General features: G+C 51.8%; 1 protein-coding gene across 3 annotated transcripts in view; it reads right to left on the reverse strand.

Moving 5' to 3' along the window:
* Positions 1–21647, reverse strand: part of HSD17B8 (hydroxysteroid 17-beta dehydrogenase 8) — a 170752-nt gene that overhangs the window by 27662 nt on the left and 121443 nt on the right. For 2 of the 3 annotated variants that reach the window (XM_086920646.1, XM_086920645.1), the window contains exons 5-7: positions 20859–20944; positions 17749–17833; positions 13319–13361 (exon numbers count right to left, since the gene is read on the reverse strand). In XM_086920646.1, coding sequence (XP_086776772.1) covers positions 13319–13361; positions 17749–17833; positions 20859–20944 — 214 coding nt within the window. The remainder of the gene's footprint in view (positions 1–13318; positions 13362–17748; positions 17834–20858; positions 20945–21647) is intronic. The other variant, XM_086920644.1, reaches the window with a different exon arrangement.

The raw sequence follows: 21647 nt of genomic DNA on the forward strand, positions 1-21647 counted from the left end.
ACGAAGCGTGGATGGGCTCAGAGTACTCTTCCATGGCTCCCTGCTCTTCACGAGGCGTGGATGGGCTCCGAGTACTCTTCCATGGCTCCCTGCTCTCCAGGAGGCGTGGATGGGCTAAGAGTACTCTTCCATGGCTCTCTGCTCTCGAGCGCCGTGGATGAGCTCGGAATACTCTTCCATGGCTCCCTGCTCTCCAGAGGTGTGGATGGGATCAGAGTACTCTTCCATGGCTCTCTGCTCTCTACGAGGCGTGGATGGGCTCAGAGTACTCTTCCATGGCTCCCTGCTCTTCACGAGGCGTGGATGGGCTCAGAGTACTCTTCCATGGCTCCCTGCTCTTCACGAGGCGTGGATGGGCTCCGAGTACTCTTCCATGGCTCCCTGCTTTTCACGAGGCGTGGATGGGCTCAGAGTACTCTTCCATGGCTCCCTGCTCTCCAGAGGTCTAGATGGGATCAGAGTACTCTTCCATGGCTCTCTGCTCTCTACGAGGCGTGGATGGGCTAAGAGTACTCTTCCATGGCTCCCTGCTCTCCAGGAGGCGTGGATGGGCTAAGAGTACTCTTCCATGGCTCCCTGCTCTCCAGGAGGCGTGGATGGGCTCAGAGTACTCTCCCATGGCTCCCTGCAATCGGGAGGGGTGGATGGGCTCCGAGTACTCTTCCATGGTTCCCTGCTCTCCAGAGGCGTGGATGGGCTCAGAGTACTCTTCCATGGCTCCCTGCTCTCCAGGAGTCGTGGATGGGCTCAGAGTACTCTTCCATGGCTCCCTGCTCTCTACAAGGCGTGGGTGGGCTCCGAGTACTCTCCCATGGCTCCCTGCCTTTGGGAGGGGTGGATGGGCTCAGAGTACTCTTCCATGGCTCCCTGCTCTTGAGAGGCATGGATGGGCTCAGAATACTTTTCCATGGCTCCCTGCTCTCGAGAGGCGTGGATGGATTCCGAGTACTCTCCCATGGCTCCTTGCTCTCGGGAGGGGTGGATGGGCTCAGAGTACTCTTCCTTGGCTCTCTGCTCTCCAGAGGCGTGGATGGGCTCAGAGTACTCTCCCATGGCTTCCTCCTCTCCACGAGCCTTGGATGAGCTCAGAGTACTCTTTCACGGCTAACTGCTCTCCAGAGGCGTGGATGGGATCAGAGTACTCTTCCACGGCTCACTGCTCTCTACGAGGCGTGGATGGGCTCAGAGTACTCTTCCATGGCTCCCAGCTCTCCATGAGGCGTGGATGGGCTCAGAGTACTATCCCATGGCTCTCTGCTCTCCACGAGGCGTAGATGGGCTAAGAGTAATCTTTCCATGGCTCCCTGCTCTCCAGGAGGCGTGGATGGGCTAAGAGTACTCTTCCATGGCTTCCTCCTCTCCACGAGCCTTGGAGGAGCTCAGAGTACTCTTCCATGGCTCCCTGCTCTCCAGGAGGCGTGGATGGGCTAAGAGTACTCTTCCATGGTTCCCTGCTCTCTACGAGGCGTGGATAGGCTCAGAATACTCTTCCATGGCTCCCGGCTCTCCAGAGGCGTGGATGGGCTCAGAGTACTCTTTCATGGCTCCATGCTCTCCACGAGGCGTGGATGGGCTCAGAGTTCTCTTCCATGGCTCTCTGTTCTCCACGAGGCGTGGATGGGCTCAGAGTACTCTTCCATGGCTCCCTGCTCTCCACGAGGCGTGGATGGGCTCAGAGTACTCTTCCATGGCTCCCTGTTCTTCAGAGGCGTGGATGGGCTTGGAGTACTCTTCCATGGCTCTCTGCTCTCCACGAGGCGTGGATGGGCTCAGAGTACTCTTCCATGGCTCCCTGCTCTCTACAAGGCGTTGATGGGCTCAGAGTACTCTTCCATGGCTCCCTGCTCTCCAGGAGGCACGGGTGGGCTCAGAGTACTCTTCCATGGCTCCCTGCTCTCTACAAGGCGTGGGTGGGCTCTGAGTACTCTCCCATGGCTCCCTGCTCTCGGGAGGGGTGGATGGGCTCAGAATACATTTCCATGGCTACGTGCTCTGCACGAGGCGTGGATGGGCTCAGAGTACTCTTACATGGCTCCACGCTCTCCACGAGGCGTGGATGGGCTCAGAGTACTCTTCCATGGCTCCCTGTTCTTCAGAGGCGTGGATGGGCTCAGAGTACTCTTCCATGGCTCCCTGCTCACTACAAGGGTGGGTGGGCTCTGAGTACTCTCCCATGGCTCCCTGCTCTCTACAAGGCGTGGATGGGCTTGAAGTACTCTCCCATGGCTTCCTCCTCTCCACGAGCCTTGGATGAGCTCAGAGTACTCTTCCACGGCTCACTGCTCTCCAGAGGCGTGGATGGGATCAGAGTACTCTTCCACGGCTCACTGCTCTCTACGAGGCGTGGATGGGCTCAGAGTACTCTTCCATAGCTCCCTGTTCTCTACAAGGGGTGGATAGGCTCAGAGTACTCTTCCATGGCTCTCTGCTCTCCAGAGATGTGGATGGACCCAGAGTACTCTTCCATGGCTCCCTGCTCTCAATAGGCGTGTATGGCCTCAGAGTAATCTTTCCATGGCTCCCTGCTCTCTACAAGGCGTGGGTGGGCTCAGAGTACTCTTCCATAGCTCCCTGCTCTCTAGGAGGTGTGGGTGGGTGGGCTCAGAGTACTCTTCCATGGCTCTCTGCTCTCCAGGAGGCGTAGATGGGCTCGGAGGACTCTTCCATGGCTCCCTACTCTCCACGAGGCATGGGTGGGCTCAAAGTACTCTTCCATGGTTCCCTGCTCTCGAGAGGAGTGGATGGGCTCAGAGTACTCTTTCATGGCTCCCTGCTCTCCAGAGATGTGGATGGGCTCAGAGTACTCTTCCATGGCTCCCTGCTCTCCATGAGGTGTGGATGGGCTCAGAGTACTCTTCCATGGCTCCCTGCTCTCCAAGAGGCGTGTATGGGCTCAGAGTAATCTTTCCATGGCTCCTGCTCTTCAGAGGCGTGGATGGGCTCAGAGTACTCTTCCATGGCTCCCTGCTCTCCACGAGGCGTGGATGGGCTCAGAGTAATCTTTCCATGGCTCCCTGCTCTCCAGAGGTGTGGATGGACCCAGAGTACTCTTCCATGGCTCTCTGCTATCCACGAGGCGTGGATGGGCTCAGAGTACTCTTCCATGGCTCCCTGCTCTCCAGGAGGCGTGGATGGGCTAAGAGTACTCTTCCATGGTTCCCTGCTCTCTACGAGGCGTGGATGGGCTCAGAGTACTCTTCCACGGCTCTCTGCTCTCTACGAGGCGTGGATGGGCTCAGAGTACTCTTCCATAGCTCCCTGTTCTCTACAAGGGGTGGGTGGGCTCAGAGTACTCTTCCATAGCTCCCTGCTCTCTACGAGGCGTGGATGGGCTCAGAGTACTCTTCCATGGCTCACTGCTCTCCAGGAGGCGTGGATGGGCTCAGAGTACTCTTCCATGGCTCCCTGCTCTCCATGAGGTGTGGATGGGCTCAGAGTACTCTTCCATGGCTCCCTGCTCTCTAGGAGGCGTGGGTGGGTGGGCTCAGAGTACTCTTCCATGGTTCCCTGCTCTCGAGAGGAGTGGATGGGCTTAGAGTACTCTTCCATGGCTTCTTGCTCTTCAGAGGCGTGGGTGGGCTCAGAGTACTCTTCCATGGCTTCTTGCTCTTCAGAGGCGTGGGTGGGCTCAGAGTAGGCTTCCATGGCTCCTTGCTCTCTAGGGGGCGTGGATGGGCTCAGAGTACTCTTCCATGGCTCCCTGCTATCCACGAGGCGTGGATGGGCTCAGAATACTCTTCCATGGCTCCCTGCTCTCCAGAGGTGTGGATGGGCTCAGAGTACTCTTCCATGGCTCCCTGCTCTTCAGAGGCGTGGATGGGTTCAGAGTACTCTTCCATGGCTCCCAGCTCTCCAGAGGCGTGGATGGGCTCAGAGTACTCTTCCATGGCTCCCTGCTCTCCACGTGGCGTGGATGGGCTCAGAGTACTCTTCCATGGCTCCCTGCTCTCCACGAGGCGTGGATGGGCTCAGAGTAATCTTTCCATGGCTCCCTGCTCTCCAAGGGGCATGGATGGGCTCAGAGTACTTTTCCATGGCTCTCTGCTCTTCAGAGGCGTGGATGGGCTCAGAGTACTCTTCCACGGCTCCCTGCTCTCCACGAGGCATGGATGGGCTCAGAGTACTCTTGCATGGCTCCCTACAATCCACGAGGCGTGGATGGGCTCAGAGTACTCTTTCATGGCTCCCTGCTCTCTACGAGGCGTGGGTGGGCTCAGAGTACTCTTCCATGGCTCCCTGCTCTCCACGAGGCGTGGATGGGCTCAGAATACTCTTCCATGGCTCTCTGCTCTGGAGCGGCGTGGATGGGCTCAGAGTACTCTTCCATGGCTCCCTGCTATCCACGAGGCGTGGATGGGCTCAGAGTACTCTTCCATGGCTCCCTGTTCTCCACGAGGCGTGGATGGGCTTAGAGTACTCTTCCATGGCTCCCTGCTCTCTACGAGGCGTGGATGGGCTCAGAGTACTCTTCCATGGCTCCCTGCTCTCCACGAGGCGTTGGTGGGCTCAGAGTACTCTTCCATGGCTCCCTGCTCTCCAGAAACGTGGATGGGATAAGAGTACTCTTCCATGGCTCCCTGCTCTTCAGAGGCGTGGATGGGTTCAGAGTACTCTTCCATGGCTCCCGGCTCTCCAGAGGCGTGGATGGGCGCAGAGTACTCTTCCATGGCTCCCTGCTCTCCAGAGGCGCGGATGGGCTCAGAGTACTCTTCCATGGCTCCCTGCTCTCCACGAGGCGTGGATGGGCTCAGAGTACTCTTCCATGGCTCCCTGCTATCCACGAGGCGTGGATGGGCTCAGAGTACTCTTCCATGGCTCCCTGCTATCCACGAGGTGTGGATGGGCTCAGAGTACTCTTCCATGGCTCCCTGCTATCCACGAGGTGTGGATGGGCTCAGAGTACTCTTCCATGGCTCACTGCTCTCTACGAGGCGTGGATGGGATCAGAGTACTCTTCCATGGCTCACTGCTCTCTACGAGGCGTGGATGGGCTCAGAGTACTCTTCCATGGCTCCCGGCTCTCCAGAGGCGTGGATGGGCGCAGAGTACTCTTCCATGGCTTCCTGCTCTCTACAAGGCGTGGGTAGGCTCAGAGTACTCTTCCATGGCTCCCTGCTCTCCACGAGACGTGGATGGGCTCAGAGTACTCTTCCATGGCTCTCTGCTCTTCAGAGGCGTGGATGGGCTCAGAGTACTCTTCCATGGCTCCCTGCTCTCCACGAGGCGTGGATGGGCTCAGAGTAATCTTTCCATGGCTCCCTGCTCTTCAGAGGCGTGGATGGGCTCAGAGTACTCTTCCATGGCTCCCTGCTCTTCAGAGGCGTGGATGGGCTCAGAGTACTCTTCCATGGCTCCCTGCTCTCCACGAGGCGTGGATGGGCTCAGAGTACTCTTCCATGGCTCTCTGCTCTTCAGAGGCGTGGATGGGCTCAGAGTACTCTTCCATGGCTCCCTGCTCTCCACGAGGCGTGGATGGGCTCAGAGTACTCTTCCATGGCTCCCTGCTCTTCAGAGGCGTGGATGGGCTCAGAGTACTCTTCCATGGCTCCCTGCTCTTCAGAGGCGTGGATGGGCTCAGAGTACTCTTCCATGGCTCCCTGCTCTCCACGAGGCGTGGATGGGCTCAGAGTACTCTTCCATGGCTCTCTGCTCTTCAGAGGCGTGGATGGGCTCAGAGTACTCTTCCATGGCTCCCTGCTCTCCACGAGGCGTGGATGGGCTCAGAGTACTCTTCCATGGCTCCCTGCTCTTCAGAGGCGTGGATGGGCTCAGAGTACTCTTCCATGGCTCCCTGCTCTCCAGAGGTGTGGATGGGCTCAGATTACTCTTCCATGGCTCCCTGCTCTCCAGAGGTGTGGATGGGCTCAGAGTACTCTTCCATGGCTCCCTGCTCTCCAGAGGTGTGGATGGGTTCATAGTACTCTTCCATGGCTCCCTGCTCTCCAGGAGGTGTGGATGGGCTCAGAGTACTCTTCCATGGCTCTCTGCTCTCGAGCGGCGTGGATGGGCGCAGAGTACTCTTCCATGGCTTCCTGCTCTCTACAAGGCGTGGGTGGGCTCTGAGTGCTCTCCCATGGCTCCCTGCAATCAGGAGGGGTGGATGGGCTCAGAGTACTCTTCCATGGCTCCCTGCTCTCCACGAGGCGTGTATGGGCTCAGAATACTCTTCCATGGCTCTCTGCTCTCTACGAGGCGTGGATGGGCTCAGAGTACTCTTCCATGGCTCCCTGCTCTCCAGGAGGCGTGGATGGGCTCAGAGTACTCTTCCATGGCTCCCTGCTCTCCGGGAGGCACGGGTGGGCTCAGAGTACTCTTCCATGGTTCCCTGCTCTCCAGGAGGCGTGGATGGGCTCAGAGTACTCTTCCATGGCTCTCTGCTCTCTACGAGGCGTGGATGGGCTCAGAGTACTCTTCCATGGCTCCCTGCTCTCCACGAGGCGTGGATGGGCTCAGAGTACTCTTCCATGGCTCTCTGCTCTTCAGAGGCGTGGATGGGCTCAGAGTACACTTCCATGGCTCCCTGCTCTCCACGAGGCGTGGATGGGCTCAGAATACTCTTCCATGGCTCCCAGCTCTCTACGAGGCGTGGGTGGGCTCAGAGTACTCTTCCATGGCTCCCTGCTCTCCACGAGGCGTGGATGGGCTCAGAGTACTCTTCCATGGCTCCCTGCTCTCCACGAGGCGTGGATGAGCTCAGAGTACTCTTCCATGGCTCCCTGCTCTCAACGAGGCGTGGATGGGCTCAGAGTAATCTTTCCATGGCTCCCTGCTCTCCACGAGGCGTGGATGGGCTCAGAGTACTCTTCCATGGCTCCCTGCTATCCACGAGGCGTGGATGGACTCAGAGTACTCTTCCATGGCTCTCTGCTCTCCACGAGGCGTGGATGGGCTCAGAGTACTCTTCCATGGCTCCCTGCTCTCCACGAGGCGTGGATGGGCTCAGAGTAATCTTTCCATGGCTCCCTGCTCTTCAGAGGCGTGGATGGGCTCAGAGTACTCTTCCATGGCTCCCTGCTCTTCACGAGGCGTGGATTGGCTCAGAGTACTCTTCCATGGCTCACTGCTCTCCAGAGGTGTGGATGGGCTCAGAGTACTCTTCCATGGCTCCCTGCTCTCCAGAGGTGTGGATGGGCTCAGAGTACTCTTCCATGGCTCCCTGCTCTCCAGAGGTGTGGATGGGCTCAGAGTACTCTTCCATGGCTCCCTGCTCTCCAGAGGTGTGGATGGGCTCAGAGTACTCTTCCATGGCTCCCTGCTCTCCACGAGGCGTGGATGGGCTCAGAGTACTCTTCCCTGGCTCTCTGCTCTCGAGCGGCGTGGATGGGCTCAGAGTACTCTTCCTTGGCTCCCTGCTCTCCAGAGGTGTGGATGGGTTCATAGTGCTCTTCCATGGCTCTCTGCTCTCGAGCGGCGTGGATGGGCTCAGAGTACTCTTCCATGGCTCCCTGCTCTCCACGAGGCGTGGATGGGCTCAGAGTACTCTTCCATGGCTCACTGTTCTCTACGAGGCGTGGATGGGCTCAGAGTGCTCTTCCATGGCTCACTGCTCTCCACTTGGCATGGGGTAGGTGCGTGCTTTGAAGCCAGGCTCTTCAAGGAACATCAGGCCTCGCCAGAATCGGAGGACCCCACTAAGTCATTACTGGAACTGTGGACCCCCACTGGGTCATCACTGGAACCAAGGGTTTCCCCCAATAAATCATTACTGGAACCCGGCGACCCCCAACTCAATCATTACTAGAACCCGGGTACACCGACTAAATCATCACTGGAACCAGGGGACCCCGCTGAGTCATTACTGGAATCTGAGGACCCCAACTGAGTCATCACTGGACCCGGGGACCCCCAATAAATCATTACAGGAATTCGGGGAACCCCCACTCATCATTACTCGAATCCGGCTACCCCAACTCAGTCATTACTAGAACCCGGAGACCCCCACTGAATCATTACTGGAACCCTAGGACCCCCACTGAGTCATTACTGGAATCCACGGACCCCAGACTAAGCATTTTCAATGATTTAAACCACAAAACAATACACACACACACACACAATACAGAAACAAGCATTCTTCAAACAAATACACAAATTATGAAATGTTTTATTTAAATCACAAGCAAATATAAAAAAAAAATATTAGATTTTACTCGGAAGGTTGGAGTGTTTCTAAATTCAATTGAGGCCACTGTATGATGCACCTGCACTGCTCCCCGAATCAATCCGAGGATAGCAACTTAATGTTTAGCCTCCAATTTCATATTACTTCACACTTACAGAATGTTTTAAAATTAAGAATTGTACATTTTGCTTCTTTATTTATATGCTCTTTATTAATCTGACTCCTAAGCTTCCCGGACCCCAGCGGTCCCCGGATCACAGGTTAAGAGCCACTGGTCTAAATCCTGGAGGTGGGGGTACCAGCGTGTGTGAGCTGGAGCAATTGGAGGAACCGAAATTTATGATGGTTGTGCCCTCTCTTGGTATGCCACTAGATAGCCTCTAGTTAGTCCCGCCAAATCCTGATGACCACTTGAGCAACGAGCAGTGCAGCCGGTGGACAAATTTGCCACAGTGGTCCCCAGTGCAGGCTGTGCAGCCGGTAGACGCATCTGTCACAGTGGTAAAACAGACACAAGTGGTCCCCAGTGCAGGCCGTGCAGCCAGTGAACGCATCGGCCACAGAAGCAAAAACAGACATGAATCCCAGTGCAGCTGACGGATGCATCTCCCACAGAGGTAAAACAGACACGAGTGGTCTCCGGTGCAGGCTGTGCAGCCGGTAGACGCATCTGTCACAGAGGTAAAACAGACACAAGTGGTCCCCAGTGCAGGCCGTGCAGCCGGTAGACGCATCTGTCACAGTGGTAAAACAGACGCAAGTGGTCCCCAGTGCAGGCCATGCAGCTGGCCGACGCATTTGTCACAGTGGTAAAACAGACACTAGTGGTCCCCAGTGCAGGCCGTGCAGCCGGCCGACGCATATGTCACAGAGGTAAAATAGACGCGAGAAGTCCCTGTTGCGGGCGGTGAAGCCGGTGGACGCATCTGTCACAGTGGTAAAACAGACACAAGGGGCCCCCAGTGCAGGAAGTGCAGCCGACGGAGACATCTGTCACAGAGGTAAAACAGACACAAGTGGTCCCCAGTGCAGGCCGTGCAGCCGGCGGACGCATCTGTCACAGAGGTAAAATGTAATGTAATGTAATGTAAATATACTTTTATAGAGCGCAGCTTTTAATCCAGGGAGCATCTTGGCGCTGTAGCCCGTAGCCTTGATGGAAAGACCGGAAAAAGTTACTCACACATCAGTCTCGTCTATGCTAATCTCCCTGTGTCTATACCAGAGTCATGCATACTGTATCTGGGAGGTTAAAGACCCAAGTTTTCAAGGCCTTTCTGAAACTGCTCTCAGAAGGGATGAGACGCAGATTGGGTGGAAGCTTGTTCCAGGCTCTAGCATCCAGTGCTCCAAGGGATTTTCCTCCCTTCGTGGACAGCCTGAAATTGGGGATCAGAAGCAGGTTCATGTTGGAGGATCTGAGCGTACGGGTGGGTATATAATGTCTGAACCAAGGGAGAAAATACTTGGGACCTTGCTGGTGGTATGCTCTAAAAGTGATCACCAAGATTTTGAACAGTATACGTTTGTGGATGGGCAGCCAGTGCAAGGCCCTAAGCGCAGCCGAGGCAGATGACCTCCTCGGCCAGTTGAGGACTAGGCGGGCGGCAGCATTCTGGACCAACTGCAGCCTACGCAGGACTGATCTATTTAATCCTGCATATAGGCTATTGCAGTAGTCCAGACGGGATGTTATGAGTGCAACCGCCACCGTCTTCCTGGCTGTCAGTGGAAGAAAGTCGAAGAACTTTCTAAGTCCCCTGATGATACTCAAACAGGACCCTGCCACAGCCCTTGCTTGTTGTTTGAATGATAGTGCTGCATCAAACCTAATCCCTAGGTTACGGGCCGTGTCGATGGTGTTAGGGGGGATCTCTGCATCTTGTGGCCACCATAGTTTAGGGGAAAAAGGGTTTTGGGGCCCGAACGGTAAAATTTCGGTTTTCCCAGGGTTGCATTTGAGATGATTTTTGATCATCCAGGCAAAGGTTGCGGCGATGCAATCTCTAAGATTTTCCTCTGCCTTCATCGTTTCCCCGTCTAATACAAGGATGAGCTGCGTATCATCAGCATATGATATAGTGCTGATGTGAAAAGATGTAATCAGCTCAATCAGGGGGGTCATGTACAGATTGAACAGTACCGGGCTCAAACTTGAGCCCTGCGGCACCCCTGTTGGCATAGCTTTTTCTTCAGAGCAGTATTCCCCCAGCACCGTGACTTGCCTCCTATGGCTGAGAAAGTTCTTTAGCCAGTCCAGCACAGTCCCTGCTACTCCTGCTGCTACAGACAGACACAAGTGGTCCCCAGTGCAGGCCGTGCAGCCAGCGGACGCATGTGTCACAGAGGTAAAACAGACACGAGTGGTCCCCAGTGCAGACCATGCAGCCGGCGGACGCATCTGTCACAGAGGTAAAACAGACACGAGTGGTCCCCAGTGCAGGTGGTGCAGGCAGTGCAGCCAGTGGACACATCCCTCACTAAGAAATACAGAGGTGAGCGATCCCTAAGAGTAGGTGGTGCAGCCGGTGGATACATGCTCCATAGTGATAAAACAGACTATTGGTCCACAATGCGAGAGGTGCAGACGGTGGACATATTCTACATAGAGTTAAATCCGAGGCGAGTGATCCTCTCTGCATACTTAAAGTATACAAAAAGTAATGGACGGGATGCTTGAATTAATCTCAGCCACTGGTTATTTCTTGGGCCTCATCCCAATCAATCGTATTTTGCTCACCATACCAGCTCAGTTCAGACATGGCCATATGCAAATCAGTCTTGACCCTGCTCCTCATGGGAACAGTCCAGGCCGAACTGGCAAGCCATGCCTTCCCTGGACCAGAACACAAGCAACCCAGGATCGGTCTTGTCCTGGGTAGGGCTTATCAGCTGCCTACAGCTTGATTCCAGGCGCACAGTGAGCACAGGACCCGCGTCTGGGCATACCCGTCACACTCAGGGCATCAAAAACAAAGTGAAGGATGGAATGCTTGAACTGATCTCAGTCACTTTCGATCAATTCTTAATGGCCCAGCTAGGAGTTCGATGAACAAGGCAAACAGCAAAAGAGAGAGAGGGCACACCGCTCTGTGGATACCCAAAAGAGCATCAGAGTTTTTAACTGAAAACCCCTTTAAACTACGGGCAGAACACTTCAAAATTCTACACCTGGTTCTTATTTTTAAGGAAGAAATTCAGAAGTTTGTATGGGACCGCTGTCAACAAACACAAGTGGGTCCCACATAGGATGAGGATCTGTTTCAAGGCTTTAGAAATAGAATGCCCCACAGCAAAAGAAAAACAGAGCAAGTCCAGCATTTGACTCAATCTTGTAATATTAATTCAGTTAGCCGCCCCTTCACTAATAAATAGGACATTCATGATATATACGAAAATATTATAGCAAATGCGCAGGGCCCTGAAACTCACAGGATTTAGGGAATAATAGGCCATATGTACTAACATTTAGGATAGCGGATTCTAAATTGCAATTTTTTGCGAATCACAAAAAGGAAATCACTATTCCTAACGTATGAAACTTTTGTTTTTTAAATTAGCGATTCCTAGTGGGTTGCAAATCGACTTACCTCATGAATATTATTGAGAGCAGTGGTCTGTGGGACTACTGCCTGCTTAAAAGGTTTTTGTGGTGGGCGTAGACCGCTGAGCAGTCACTTGTTTCCACGGACTTATTGCCTGGATATTTGTGTCAAATCATTAGCCACATAGATTTTTTTCATACAAGGAATTCCAAACCTTCATAGCAAGCCACAGAAAGGTGGTCTTTTTGGCCTGGATTTGTTCATTATTATCGATCAGGATCACACCAGCAACAGAGAAACGTTCCTGATTTTTTTCTCACATTGCATTTGCCAGCCCTCAAAGTAAGCCACAGGGCATTGGCTTTGATCCCTTTGCTTTCCCTTGGAGGGAAAGCCATATTCCCCCTTCTGTCTTCCGTGATTGTACCACACCGTGTCTTTCCTGATATCAGCAGATCGTTCTGGCCGCCCCCACACTACACAGGACACCTTCCTGCATCTGGGGCTGTCCTGAAGAAGACCAGCGGCGACACATCAGTTATGCGTTTCTAGGGTCGAAACGTCGACATTTAACCTTGGTTCAATCTTGGATATCTCCGGGCCCCATTTTTGAGCAACTTGGCCTTTTACCAGGGAGATTTCTACAATCATTGTCCTGACCATTCTTGAGAATTGTATATATATGTGTTCATAGTTCACAATTCTATATACGCACTTCGTCACCTGCACTGAGCACTTATGCCACTCTGAAACACTTGTCACTTTCGTATTTTGTTTTATTTGGACAGCCCGAACATATGTATATTTATGTTTTCTGATGAAAATTGAATAATAATAATAATAATTCTCTTGCAAGTACTTTTGAGTCTTTATCTTTTCCTTGGTGTTCTGATACTAGTCTTTACTTTGTTGCACGCATTGATTTGATTTGTTTTACTTACATTGTTACTGGATTCTTTAAGTGAGCATAAACTTCCATATTTCTAATGATTTGTGTTTTTGCAATTGTTGCTCCCCGACAGAGCCATTGTAGTTCACTATATAAAATGTTTTGTAACATTCTGAAAGGGTCCCACCTCCTTTGACGTGTCCGTAAAATAGGAATGTTTTGCAAATGCATTCCGGTCGCAAAACATTATTGCATACCACTACGGTTCAACATTTGGAAGGAACTCCCTAAACACATCCCTTCCAAATATCGAATCGGAATTTGGTGTCAAACCCAAATTGAGATTCAATCATGTGTTACAGAATCTTGATTTAAGTTTGATACATTAGAAAAAGCCTTTTTGCGTTTGGAAACAGCCCAATTGTGCCAATAAGGCCATTTATGACTGCAAAAAGGCTTCACACATCTGGCCCAATGATCACGATCATGGGCATCCACCTTCTTCTCCAGCCAACCAGCCTCCTCGGGTTGGTTACCTATATTGCGTTCCCTCTCCCATGGCCCCTTCTCTCTCCTTCCAACCTCCCCCATCACTTTGAGGGACTCTCAGAGCCACATCAATCAGTAAACAAGCAACTAATACAATACATAATTTACACAACATACTATGCAACACAACATAGCACATACCATTTCAAATAACATAACATACACATTCATCCAGCATCAGAGGCTTCAACATGCAATCAGCGCCCCACTCACCTGAGGGGTCCCCGAGTCGTCCCAGAGGCACCATCCCTGCAAACTAACAGAGGAGACGAGAGTGAGCACCAGGCAGCGGGAACAGGACTAGGGATCAGGGCTGCTGGGGACTTTGGCAACTATACAGAGACCACTAACCCTCTCCTCCCGCTTCCATCTGGCACCTCCCAGATCTGACCACAGCAGAGAACAGTTTCCTCTGTGACAAGTTAAAGGGGGGGCTAGAGGAGCAAATTACAGCCTTGCGCGGCAACAAAGAGCCAAGTTACAAATAAGATGAGTAAGATACAGGCTAGAGCGGCAAGTTACAGTTGATGGAAGCAAGTTACTATTCAGTCTAGAGGAACAAGTCAGACTGAGGGTACAAAAAATTGCCATGGGAGGCAAGTTAGATCCTAGATGGGCAGTGAAGTCACTAGCGGGCAGGTTTAGTCTAGAGGGCTTCTCAGGGGCCATTTACAGAGCAGTAGCTTAAAGCCAGAGCTGCAGGTTAGTACCGTACAAGAGAAAAATCAAAAGTGTTTCCAGTTAGGGGGTGGGAGGGGATTAAATTGTAGGTTACAGAGTTACTGAATGAGGGATTCATTGTATTTTAGAGGTACATGCTCTCGCCTTAGTAAGATGATTCTTGCCTGAGGTGAACAGGATGAGGCCGGGTGGGAAAATATAGCCCATAGCCACGTTATAGTCAGAGGTGAGGTTACAGTTCCGAAGAGGAGCAAGGTAAAGGCAGGAGGAGAAGCTACGGCTTGAGGGAGTGAGACCGACAGTAATAGCTGAAGGCACGGGGAGAAACCTGGTTGCACAGAACAGGGGTCACAATGAGTAACAGGAAGAGGGAAACAGTTACGTTCCACGGAGCTGCACTACTGTGTGGCGAGGCAGGAATACACCACAGGAGTCAGTAATAGCCTCTGGGAGGGGGGGTCAGTTTACACTACAAGGATTAGCAACAACACACAGCTCAGTTGCCCGAGGGCCTACGAGTTGCGGACAGCTGCATTGTATTGCAATTGCATTTATAAAGTGCTTACTACCCCTGAGGAGGCGTCAAAGTGCTTTTCAGCAAGTAGCACCCTTCTCTGGAAGCCAAAAAGGATTAGTATAGTGAACATTTTGTTAATTTGAGCAGTGGACATGTGAACACGTTAGTTGGATTGAAAATGGTAATGGAGGATGGGAGGGGAAAGAGTCTAAAAAGTGTTTATTGGGAGATAATAGCAGTAGGAGGAGGTTTGGGATGATTATAAGGAGAGGCGGAGGAGGGAAGAATTTAGAATGGTTGTTTGTAGATCATGGTATTAAAACGAGGTTTGGGTGATCCAAGGAGGGCTAAAGGAGTAAAGAGTATCCAAGGAGGGCTAAAGGAGTAAAGAGGATAGAAAGGGCAATTTTGAAGCGCATAGTTATAGAATGAGGTTTGGGATGAGCCCGAGACCGACGTTAGAGGAGACACCGAGAGAGGAATAGTGTGAAATATAGGGTAGAGCATTGGAGAAAGTCAAAGTTTTTTTTTAAATAGCAGGATTAAAGTAATACATATATAGTTACACAAGTACATATTATACATATTAATGTCAAGAAATATACATCTAGATACATACATAATCAAATTAAATGCCTATTTACAGAGGGATATGCTGTACATTTATGTTTGAGTATGGTGGTTATGAGTAGTGTTCTGAAGATAAGATAGTTATCTGTTGCTCTTATGTTTGGGGGTTACGAATTCCATAGTTCAGCTGTTTGAACAGAGAAGGATGTTCCATTTATCGCTTTGTGGGTGATACAAAGCAGCTTGAAGGTGGATCTTCTGGCAACCGGTACCCAATGCAGGGCGTTCCAGGCAAGAGAGATGTGGGCTTGTGGCTTTACATGTAGGAGTAGTCTGGAAGCAGAGTTCTGAATCCGTTGAAGTCTTTTCATAGTTGATAAAGATGATCCATGGTAGAACCCATTGGTGTAATCAAGTTTAAACAAATCAAGAAAGATAGTGGCAGGTGGGAGAAGATGGGTCACACCGTTTTCATAGTAATGAAGCTTGATCTTGCTAATTTGTCCACTTGGTATGAATTCCAGGTTACGGTAGTAGTGGACATGGATAATGATGCTAATAGGCATATGCCTCTGGTTCCCCCCTTAGTTTGTGGTTATGGTTTGACCTGATGCTATGTCATGGGCGACTGGTCTGATAAAAAGAGTCCAGGCCCTGCCTTCTAACACTTGTGCAGGCGGCCCGTGTGTGTTTCCTTGTATTCATCCACTGTGCTAGGTGTACCACACGCCGGCCGACAACACCTGGCCCATGCTGTGCTGTCAAAGGATGGAGCTCCCGCTGTCTTTGCAAGCCGTGCTCCCCTGACCCAGTCTAACTGAGGGAACCCAAGATCAGAGTGCCCAGTGCTGCGTCACGAACCAGGTGTCCTCAACACAGTGCTGCCTGACCCATACAACCGAGGCCATTCTTGGCCACCACTGCTGCCTCCATTTGTCGAGCACAGCACAGACCTTGCATAGTCCTCAACGACCAGGCTACCGCCATCACTGAACACGTACAAGGTGACGCCAGACACCTATCCAGCCTACAGTTTGTTTGCCAGAGACAGAGCACAAACTATTAGTACAAATGCTATTCATCAGCACTATGTGACTGGTGTTTAACTACTGGAATATTACTAACTACCACCCCTTGCGTTTTACATTGCTTCTTGGAGCCCAGATCTCTTCTATCTAGGACGCAGCCAAAATGTTCTCTTTTGCACTGTTGCAGTTGCACTGCAAGGTGTTTTAAACATCCAAGTAACCTATTCCTGCCATCCCTCCTTCCGAATTCTTGGGAACGCTGTCCTCAGAGGCATCCAAGTGATCTCTAGGTAGAGCGCCTGGGTACATATTTTGCTGCAAATGATGCCCCTGATGGCAGAACAAGACCTGTTATTGCACCTTGCTGGGGAGGGCATTTTTAAGCTCTCACAGACACTGCCTGAAGCTGGCCTACCACATACCTATAGTACACTGGTGACCGACCACCTTCGATGTACACTTTGCTCCGCTGCCTGACCCTGCATAGTAAAAATTCCTACTTCATCGGCCAAAGTAGGAACAGGACAAATCTGTAGATACATTCTACATCGCATTATTCACATGCCTTGCTCATCCCCCCTTAATGGTGAAACATAGGAAATAGGAGCACAATTCATTCAGAGGGACGGGCTGCCAGATCCTGGAAAAACCAGGAAAATCCTTGCCTAGTCTCTGCAACTCGCTAGAGCCAAGGATCACACATGGAAGCTTCCCTCAGCGACTCGATAATAACTGAACCTGTGAGTGTCCCCACTGTCCTGCTGGAGCGGTGGTGGCACCAGGATGAATTCCTTGTTTTCAGGGGAAGAAGTGTGCATTCTGCAGCAAATTCTATCATCCTGCAAAAGTTTGACTGCTTGATCTGCAGCAAAAAAACAACTGCAACGAAGGCAGTCAGCAGTGTTGAGAGGCCATCAAACTCTCATTCCAATGAGGAGGCAGACGATGACTGGGGATGGAGTCAAACTGGTCAGACTGATTTGCATATGGCCATGTCTGAACTGTGGTGGCAGAGTGGGCTAAAGAACGGTGATGGATTAAACCCAGATCTGTTGACTGGGTGCGAGTGTTTGATTGGTTAAGATGCTCCGTGCATCACCACCCCCTTTTGTACCACTTTGTTCGCCATAAGTTGGCAGGGTATGCTCAGACGTGAGTCCCTTGTTCACTTTGCCACTGGATTCAAGCAAGCCGGGCTGAAGACGGCTGAAATGCCAGAAACCGGTCCTCGGAAGCTTGTTTCCGGTCCAGGGAAGGCATGGCTTGGCAGTTCAGGCTGGGCTGTTCCCATGAGGCACAGGGTCAGACTGATTTGCACTGTGGTGGCAGAGTGGGCTAAAGAACGGTGATGGATTAAACCCAGAACTGTTGACAGGGTGTGAGTGTTTGATTGGTTCAGATGCTCCGTCCATCACCACCCCCTTTTGTACCACGATGGAGTATGTGTCGCCATGAAGCATGGAAAAAGCATGTCGACCTCAACCTAAAGGTAAAGTAAACCCAAGGACTGACCATGGCCTCCCCTCCACGATCAAGAGTCTTACCATCACCTCACTTCCTTCGAAGTCTCGGATCACACCCAAATGTGGAGAAACAGAACGCTTCAGAAAAACCCTATCGAAACCCATGAGGATTGCCCATAGTGTGGAGCCGAGCAGCATGCGATTGACATTGGGGGTCAGATTTAGCAAGACTAAGTTCTATTTTGTTAAATTTAGGTAGGAATGCATGGAACTAATCGGTATGTGACTGTGTGTCCCCCCCTTAGTTTGTGGCTATAGTGGTTTGACCAGATGCTACGTCTAATAAAAAGACCCCGCGCATGCCCACGCGCACATCTCGGTTACCTTGTCAAGAACCTTCTGCGGGACGGCAGCAGTCATTGGAGTAGCGATGAACCCAGGCATGACGGTGTTGCAGCGAATCCCAAACCTGTGCAGAGAAAGAAAGCCGGAGTAGTGAGGGGTTCAGAGGTCACCTGCACCTGGTGTTGCGCCGTGTCTCACATTTACTTATCCACTCAGTATTTAATGCTCCCTCGCCACAGGTTCACTATGGTCCTCACATTCCACAGATCTGAAGCCCCTCCTCTGTGGTACTCAGTCAGGGAAGCTCCGCCCTCCCGGAGGATGACCTCTGGCCAATGCCTGATGGGGGCCTCTCATCCTAACCCAACACACCCCACCCGGGATTCTACAGGTCCCTCCACTTCAGAACATATGAGCCCTCATACCTTACGGATTCCGGGCCCTCTGCCCCAAATGTGCTAAGAGGCCGGACCCCACCCACCACTCCCCATATCACCTTTTAGTCCCTTCCAAGACCTCACATTCCAAAGACCGTGCAGGCAACATCAGGACCTCTGACCTCACTGTCGGGGGCAGCTCCCTACATCATGAATCTTTGTTCGCATTGGGAGAATGCTTCTTATGCAAGTGGGGCTTAACTACAATAACTTTCACCTCACAGAATGTGTGCCAGAGAACAGTGGAGTCCTCCCCGACGCCAGACAGCCCACGTGTAGGCAGGTGAGAGGCCAAACTGGCGTTCCAGGCAGGTGTCTGAAGAGTTAAACCTGTATCGATTGGACAGGCCGGTTCTCCTTACAGAACAGAGGGCCAGGCAGTCAATGAGTGGACTGGAAGGGGGGAGGAGGCTGGGTGTAATGGCAGTATCCAGCTGAGGAGGTCAGAGCAGACAGAAGGGGATGCAAGGGAAACACTGGTGGAGAAGGAGAAAGGACGAGGGAAAGAGAGGACCAGGCACCTGTGTCTCTCACACACACCTCAGAGACGAGTAACAGCCGGCGCTGCTGCAGGGCAAGCATCCATTCACATAGATGATCTGACAAGTCTTTAGAAGTTGAGCAGCAAAAGCCCTACTGCATACCAAGAGCCGGCACTTCGAGCCGGTGGACTCCTTGCCACACACACCAAGATGGTGGGTACGCAGGAAAGTGCGTGTTCTGTGAAGACACCTAAAACCACCACCAATCTCCAAGGTATCCTATGAAACCTCTTAAAAACCCCCACCAATCCCCGGTGTGTCCTGTGAAGACCTTTTGAAACCCTCAATAATCCCCGCACTGTCCTGTGAAGACCTTCTGAAATCCCCACCAATTCCTGCAGTGTCCTGTGAAGACCTAAAACCACCACCAATCCCAGCAGTGTCCTGTGAAGACCAAAAACCACCACCAATCCCCGCAGTGTCCTGTGAAGACCTAAAACCAGCACCAATCCCAGCAGTGTCCTGTGAAGACCTCTTGAAACCCCAACCAATCCCTGCAGTGTCCTGTGTAGACCTAAAACTACCACCAATCCCTGCAGTGTCCTGTGAAGACCTAAAACCACCACCAATCCCCGCAGTGTCCTGTGAAGACCTAAAACCACCACCAATCCCAACAGTGTCCTGTGAAGACCGAAAACCAGCACCAATCCCAGCAGTGTCCTGTGAAGACCTCTTGAAACCCCCACCAATCCCTGCAGTGTCCTGTGTAGACCTAAAACTACCACCAATCCCTGCAGTGTCCTGTGAAGACCTAAAACCACCACCAATCCCCGCAGTGTCCTGTGAAGACCTAAAACCACCACCAATCCCAGCAGTGTCCTGTGAAGACCTAAAACTACCACCAATCCCAGCAGTGTCCTGTGAAGACCTGAAACCACCACCAATCCCCGCAGTGTCCTGTGAAGACCTAAAACCAGCACCAATCCCAGCAGTGTCCTGTGAAGACCTCTTGAAACCCCCACCAATCCCTGCAGTGTCCTGTGTAGACCTAAAACTACCACCAATCCCTGCAGTGTCCTGTGAAGACCTAAAACCACCACCAATCCCCGCAGTGTCCTGTGAAGACCTAAAACCACCACCAATCCCATCAGTGTCCTGTGAAGACCTAAAACCACCACCAATCCCGGCAGTGTCCTGTGAAGACCTAAAACCACCACCAATCCCAGCAGTGTCCTGTGAAGACCTAAAACCACCACCAATCCCAGCAGTGTCCTGTGAAGACCTAAAACCACCACCAATCCCCGCAGTGTCCTGTGAAGACCTCTTGAAACCCCCATCAATCCCTTCAGTGTCCTGTGAAGACCTAAAACCCCCACCAATCCCTGCAGTGTCCTGTGAAGACTTAAAACCACCACCAATCCCTGCAGTGTCCTGTGGAGATCTCTTGAAACCCCCATCAATCCCTGCAGTGTCCTCTGAAGACCTAAAACCACCACCAATCCCTGCAGTGTCCTGTGAAGACCTAAAACCACCACCAATGCCCGCAGTGTCCTGTGAAGACCTAAAACCACCACCAATCCCTGCACTGTCGTGTGAAGACCTAAAACCCCCACCAATCCCTGCAGCGTCCTGTGAAGACCTCTGGGAACCCCCATCAATCCCCGCAGTCTCCTCTGAAAGCCTAAAACCACCACCAATCCCAGCAGTGTCCTGTGAAGACCTAAAACCACCACCAATCCCAGCAGTGTCCTGTGAAGACCTAAAACCACCACCAATCCCTGCAGTGTCCTGTGAAGACATAAAACCACCACCAATCCCAGCAGTGTCCTGTGAAGACCTAAAACCACCACCAATCCCAGCAGTGTCCTGTGAAGACCTAAAACCACCACCAATCCCCCGCAGTGTCCTGTGAAGACATAAAACCACCACCAATCCTAAAACCACCACCAATCCTACTGAGTTCTCTGAACACCTATTGAAACCACAACCATTCCCCACGATGGCCAGTGAAAACCCTTTGAAACCACCACAAATCCCTGCTGTGTGCTCTAAACACTTCCTGAAACCACCACCAATCTCCATGGTGTCCCGCATAGACCTCCTGAAAACACCCAAACTACCTGCAGTGTCCTGCAAAGACCCCTGGTAATACCAACAATCCCCAGTCCAGGTGCCCACCGCACATATCCAAGAGTCTCATTCTCCCAAAAGGACCCCTCCACGCTCATACTTGGCCAGCTCCTTTGCCGCCGTCTTCGTTAACCCTTCCACAGCCGCTTTGGATGCTGCATAGTTTGCCTGCCCAAGGTTTCCCACCTAGGAAAGGAAACAAGAGTGAAGGACATAGGTGAGACCTGGCGTTAACCTCTGCCCTTCGAAGAATTGAGCTCTCCTTACACTAGTTCATCACAAAGCTGGTTAAGGAAGACGAACTACTGCACAGGAGACAGAACCCTAGGCCTATCTGTTTTAGAACCTGCATAGAACCCTGCAGAGCATCGCACAAGAGGAGAGGTCAATGCAAAGAGTGGAGTGTGGAGGGAGAGGTTGGGGGAGCGAGGTAGAACCTCTGAACTTCCCTGTAGAACATCTCACAAGAGGAAGGTGCGAGTGATGGGTGGACTTCATGGGAAGGGGCACAAGTGAATAGATGCACTGAAGGCACTGGCCTCCTGTATGTATATGGTATTTCTATAGTGTGAACCAAGGCAAAAGGCAACATAGCGCTGTAAACGGTCAAAGGGAAACTTCCCAGCACTTTAAAGTATAACCCTGCCTTTAAAGCACCTTCTGACCTCCACCGTAACCTCTGACCTTTAGTTGAAAAACCTGATCATTTTTGTTAAAAAATAATGAAATGTATTATTATTTGATACGAAGACCAGCAAGAGAATGTTTCTTTAGAGAAGCCTCTTCAGCTTGGGGAGTTTCTTGGGCAAGATACCATCATCCTCCTAGCTCTTGTCACTCCCCCCTCTTCTCTACATCCAAGCCCTTTGATACTCAACACTGGCAGGTA

This window comes from Lissotriton vulgaris, chromosome 5 (genome assembly GCF_964263255.1).
Source record: "Lissotriton vulgaris chromosome 5, aLisVul1.2, whole genome shotgun sequence".
NCBI lineage: Eukaryota > Metazoa > Chordata > Amphibia > Caudata > Salamandridae > Lissotriton > Lissotriton vulgaris.